The sequence below is a fragment of the Nanorana parkeri genome, unplaced genomic scaffold (assembly GCF_000935625.1).
Source record: "Nanorana parkeri isolate BGI_ZX_2015 unplaced genomic scaffold, ASM93562v1 scaffold312, whole genome shotgun sequence".
Classification (NCBI taxonomy): Eukaryota; Metazoa; Chordata; class Amphibia; order Anura; family Dicroglossidae; genus Nanorana; species Nanorana parkeri.
The window spans coordinates 830,951-837,148 of record NW_017306580.1 but is presented as its reverse complement, the minus strand read 5'-3'; the positions used below and the strand labels follow the sequence as shown (position 1 = coordinate 837,148).

Genomic DNA, 6,198 nt, shown 5'->3' with positions numbered 1-6,198 from the left:
TTTCTGCTCCCCCAAAAAGCACTGGAAAAAAAGGGGGGGGGGGGGGATCCCTGCAGGGAAAGGTGAATGGCAGTGAGCTGAGCGATCAGTAGTGAGCTTAGCTCTTGGTGTATACATAGCCGGCATGTAAGAGCTGCAGTGTCCAATTCCAGCTCTAAGTATTGGAAAGAGTATATTTTACTCTCTCATTGCTTATTTAAATCACCCTCTTTGGAGTCTTATTATGACAAGAATCTGTCGGCAGTTGCGCCACCCATTGTGAGTGAACAGTATAGAGTAGTGGTTAGCTTTACAGGACATCCGTAAGGACCTATCACTTTCTGGGACATTTTGACTTCTGACGGGTAGATTGCTGTAGGTAGATTGTTTTGCAGACACTTGTGACCCAGACCCAACCTCAGAGGTTTTAGAGAGGAGAGAGGAATGGAATACTTACTAGACCGGTCATCCATTACTACAATCCCCTGTTTGTTGACATTGTATACATTGTGCATTATGTGCTTTCCATTTTCCTGCTTTGTATCCATCACATCGGTCAGAGAATCAAGTCCCATTATCTTCTGTAAACTGTATTATAGGGAAAAAGTAGTGCATTAATAATCCAACAGCACAAAGGGTTTAACAGAACAAATACAATCTTGCAGATTAAAAACAAACAAGGATATTAGAGTCATGAATGGCAAAATGAACAATACACTAGTGTAAATCGCTGTGGGATCATCTGCAAACAATGTGGCTCAGAATTTAACTGTGTGCAGGTAGACGGTACCTCATGGGAATGCTTGAGATTACAGCCAACGCAGCCTGGATCTGCTTGGAATTTATAGTAGCTGTGCTTGCATTAGTCATATAGTCCCTTTTTATAGAAAGAAAAACTAGCCTGCAATTTCATTTGGAGTTGGTATTATAAAGTTTACCTGAATGAATATCTTTTTCCTTAAATCATTTTTAATTTCTCTAGTGTCTGAGTGAGCCCCCAATCAGAACCTGACCAAGTGCTACATGCACTTGTCCCTTAGGGTAGGGCTCAAAATGTCCACTCGCCTGCTCGCATTTGGAGAGTGGAAATGCAGTGCAGGCAGGTGGAAATTCCTGTCAGGCTTGCGGTCTTAGACCGCGTACCTGACCCGTGGGAGCAGCTGTCTCCCTTCCTTTCGGCCTGAGCTCTTCACTGAGCTCTTTATTCTGCATAAAACATGTAACAGTCTAATTGATAAGATTATTTAAGAGGGTGTGTTTAGGGGCGGAGTTAAGGCCACGGGAGGGTAGGGGTTAGGTGGGCAACTGGTGGCGAGTAACTCTTATGGCCTAGCTAGTAGCTCAGACTTGAAATTTTGACCCTTCCTTAGGGGATTAAATAAAAGGTTTAAAATAAGAGCTCCTCAAGTGGAAGAAAACTGAAATAATGGATTTTTAACAAGGAAGCACGGCACCATAATCGTCTAAATATTGACATACATTTTGTCTTATTTTTAACCTTTAGGTGCACATTTTATAACTTTAATTTTTTTTGGGCAATTATTTTAATGTAGCCATTATGTTATTTTATGTTAGATTTTAAGTATAAGCACCAAGAAGGGACTTTAATCAATACTGGAGCAGACAAAATCTGGAGCAGGTATCCAGGGCAACCAATCAGCTTTTCACTTCAGTTTTTTTTTTTCCAAATATTAACTGAACAAAAAGAGAAGCCGATTGGTTGCCATGCACAGTTGCTTCAGATTTGGTCTTTTCTAGTTTTGTCAAAATTCCCCTCTAAATGTTCTGCTGGAGCTGGCAGGGGTTAATAATGGAAACTTTGGAACTGAAAGTTTACTAGGTGTGTATAAAGCATTGTTAGACACCAACCTTATTGGCTCCTAAAATCTACTTTTAGGGCTGGTTCACAACACAAACAGTGCGTTCCAGAGCGGTCAGGCCGGATCACTGCATTCAGGGGCAGGAGGGGGCGTGGTGGCGCATTGAAGTCAATGGCACCACGGCCACACCCCCGTGGCAGATTAGTGCCTGCGTTCCAGTCCAGTGCGATCACCAAAAATGCTGCAAGCCCTATTTTTGCAAACTGCACTGGACCAGAACACAGGCACTAATGTGTTACGCACTCCGGTGCGATCAATCGCACTGCGTGCGGGAGGCTTGGCTTCCGTGCCATTGACTTCAATGCACCGCCATGCCCCCTCCTGCCCCTGAACAGAAAGAGCTGGCCGGAGTGTGATACAGTGCGTTCCAGAGCCTGACCGCTCTGGAACGCACTGTTTGTGGTTTGAACCGACCCCCAAGCACTATTATATGCGTTTAACCTCCCTGGCGGTATGATTATGTCAGGAATTTTGTACCAAAAGTTTCAACCCGAGCCAGACTCGGGATTACTGCCAGGGAGGTTAATCCAATTCACACTGAATCCTGTGTATGGAAAAAAAGTGTTTTAGAAGACTCTAGAAAACAGCCTTTTTTTACGGTTATTTGTAGCAAGCAATCAACATTTTCTTTTTTCCCAGCTGCATTCCTCATGGCAATAGGTTAGTACAGGGGTGCCCATAAGGTCGATCGCGATCACTGGTAGATCGCGATATCCTGTCTTCTCTGGATCCCCGCTGCTCTCCCCCATCTGTATGCAGCGGGGATCCAAGGAAAAGTTAAGCTGCAGTCGGCGGCGCAGGACGGAGTCGATATCACAGCAGCATACCGAGCGGTGAGGAGAGAGAGCCGCTCGGCCTGGATCTGACAGCCGGCGGCTCTCTCTCTCCTCAACGCACATGCTGCTGGCTCCGTGGTTAAAGCGGCTCCGCCCCCCCAGTACTATGTGTCCCCAGTTATGAATGAACAGGATGTGAAGCAGATCTGAATGCACTGTGTGATTAGGCATCTATTTGGCAAATGAGGTTTAAATGTTGACAAATGTAAAGTTATGCAGTTGGGGGCTAAAAACATGCTGCGTCCTATACTCTAGGGGGAGTATGTTTGGGGGAGTCAATGATGGAGAAAGATCTGGATGTTCTGGTAGCGTGCAATGTCAAGCCGCAGTCTCTAAAGCAAGCAAAATACTTTCTTGTATTAAAAGAGGTCTAGACTCCAGAGATAGAGACATAATCCTGTCCCTGTACTAAGCAGTAGTAAGACTTCATCTGGAATATGCAGTTTAGTTTTGGGCACCAGTTCACAAAAAGGATGTTGTGGAACTAGAGAAAGTCCAGCGAAGGGCGACCAAACTCATGAAACCCAAGAGGCATGAAGGAGCTCAGCTATGAGGAACGATTAGCTGACCTGAATTTGTTCTCTCTGGAGAAGAGGCGATTAAGGGGGAACATGATCACCATGTATAAATACATAAATGGTCAATATAAATAGCTTGGTGCCAAATTATTCACGTTAAGGTCACTGCAAAGGACAAGGGGGCACTCTTTGCGTCTGGAGGAAAAGGATTCTTCACAGTTAGAGCTGTGAAAATGTGGAATAGACTCCCCCAGGAGCTAGTTCTAGCTAGCTCAGTTAATTGTTTTAAAAAACATCTGGATGTATTCCTAAATGCAGAGAATATTACTGGATATTGAGTTCTTATAGGTATATTAGGCAGAGATTGTTGATTCAGGGAATATCCGATTGCCTTATGAGTTTAGGAAGGAATTTTTTTCCCCATGTTGGAGCAAATTGAACCATGCTTTATAGGGGGTTTTTTGCCTTCCTCTGGATCAACATTGGGTAATTGTGGGCACAGCGTTCCGTTTAGGTTTTCTTCTCTTATTTTTTTTTCTTATCTCTATAGGTTGAACTCGATGGACATGTCTTTTTTCAACCTGGCTAACTATGTAACTATGCATCAGCACTTTCTTCCATCTGACCTGTGTCCATATTGTCTACCCTTATTTCTCTTACAGTCCACAATGTATTCTGTTCATAACCTCACTCATACATGACTCCATCTACTTGCCCTGGTTGAGGATTGGTTAATGGTATACCACACTAGGATTCTGATGCCTCTTAGCTAACATGATTGCTAAAGTAATGCCTAAGCTTATACTAATGAATGGGACTTAATTACCGTGATAGTGTCTTAGATTTCCATATTTCTTCAATGTTGGCCGCTGTTAACTCTCTGCGGTAAACCAGACGACACTTAGGCACTTCTCCAATTGCGATACTATGACGTTTATACCACAACTCCGAGTTCTTGGAAAAAGGGAGATATAATTCACACATTTGTTAACAAATTTTCCCCCAAAAAATAGGATTTTTGTACTCACCGTAAAATCCTTTTCTCTCCGTTCATTGAAGGACACAGGCAACAGATCGTAGATGCTGAATGGTAGGGTAATATCGCCACCTGCAGGAGAAGGACGCTAGGCACAAAACTAAAGACCAATTACAGCCTAGGGGTGGCCCCTGCCGGTGGCCAAACCCCCCACCTGCTGACAAGTCTCCAGTTTAGTAACATGAACCAAACAGACGGTCCCCAGTAAAGGGCAGTTCCTGAAGAGCCTACTTGGAAGCCTGGAGCCTGACCAGCACTGGAGCCAGAGCAAACGGCGAAGCGTCACCCCTGACATCGACACCCTGGACACCAAGGGCGCCGCATCCAAGCCGAATCACAGACATAACGCAGGCCCAGCTCCAACTGGTCCGCCATTCCACAAAGGCGGGGGAGATGTTCTCCTCCACAAGACCCTGATGTAACATTTTAGCCCACTCAGTTAGAGTCGAGAGACCAAAGCCGAAGCCAAGACCGGACGCATGAGAGCGCCGGAGACAGTACAGGGACCGCAAAAGCGCCTCAGCCTTCCTATCGGAAGGATCCTTAAAGAACGGAGAATCCTCCACCAGGATAATCGTGGCCTTGTTTAAATGAGAGACCGGCGGGTCCACCACCGGTGGCGAAGACCACTTAGACACAAAATCCTCCTCAAAAGGATAGCGAACCGAGAACCGTTTCGGAACCGCAGAGGACTTAGTATAAAAAATTTTAGCTCCTTACTCCTGACGCTAGGCAAAAAACTGGAGACTTGTCAGCAGGTGGGGGGTTTGGCCACCAGCAGGGGCCGCCCCTAGGCTGTAATTGGTCTTTAGTTTTGTGCCTAGCGTCCTTCTCCTGCAGGTGGCGATATTACCCTACCATTCAGGATCTACGATCTGTTGCCTGTGTCCTTCAATGAACGGGAGAGAAAAATCAGCATCTATGTGAAAGCAATATTAAAGAATTACAGATAAAATTGGAAAACCTTTAAATCAAATAGTATTCATTTAAAGAAGAATGATATTACACTGAGTGTTAAGCTTTTTAAAGAGTTTCTTCAATGTATAATAAACACCCATATACCAATATAATTGAGGTACATTTCCTCATATAAACACAACTAAATGACATTGAAAATGGTACAGACAGACAAACCTAACTCACTGATGTAAGACAGACAGATAATATGACATACCCCAGATAACTTACCAGATGTACCTTTTTTTATCTGTAAAAAGTAAGTCAAGGAAACTGGACTTGCTGTATTTTTTCTTGAAGACGTTTCACAGGTCATCCAAACAGCTTTCTCAAACGGATGGATGACTTGTGAAACATCTTCAGGAAAAAAAATACAGCAAGTCCAGTTGCCTTGACTTATTTTTTACAGATATACCATGACCTGGATGAATGAACCTTCACAAACATCTGGTAAATATAATATATATATTGCACAGATCCTATCAATCTTCAATAGTCATGTGAGCCATCCCTTTTGAGTGCACAGAACAGCTAGTCTGCCCATGACAAACGGAGACTATGGAACACAAGATCTCAAATCACTGCACTAAATGATCTTATCCAGCCGGCAAATGCATTCCACAATTTAACGTTTGCATTCCTTTCGTTACAGAAAAAGATAACAATTAGCAATCGTTTAAATCACAATAGGCCAGGAAATTTCTGCACACCGTAATAAAAGCTTACAACAGAAGTGTTCCTTAGCACCCTGTACCTCGTTGATGGTATGACTATCAAAGGAGGTGCTTGAATTTGTAACTCTAATTTTTATTAGGCCGTGTATTAGGCCTAAAGGTGACAGAGATAGAAGATGATCGGACATCCACTGGCTGACCCTTCTAGGGGAAAATGTAGCTAGCCATGTTAGCTTGTCTGCCCCCTCTTAAGGAACACCCCTAGCCCTAGTTTATATCAGAGGCAAGCCAGTGCCAGGGGTGTCTATCAACATGTGT

General features: G+C 43.9%; 1 protein-coding gene across 1 annotated transcript in view; it reads right to left on the bottom strand.

Moving 5' to 3' along the window:
* Positions 1–6,198, bottom strand: part of DEPDC1B (DEP domain containing 1B) — a 43,398-nt gene that overhangs the window by 15,217 nt on the left and 21,983 nt on the right. Inside the window, exons 4-5 of the mRNA XM_018557946.1 lie at positions 4,040–4,167; positions 437–567 (exon numbers count right to left, since the gene is read on the bottom strand). Of these exons, the coding sequence (XP_018413448.1) occupies positions 437–567; positions 4,040–4,167 (259 nt within the window). The remainder of the gene's footprint in view (positions 1–436; positions 568–4,039; positions 4,168–6,198) is intronic.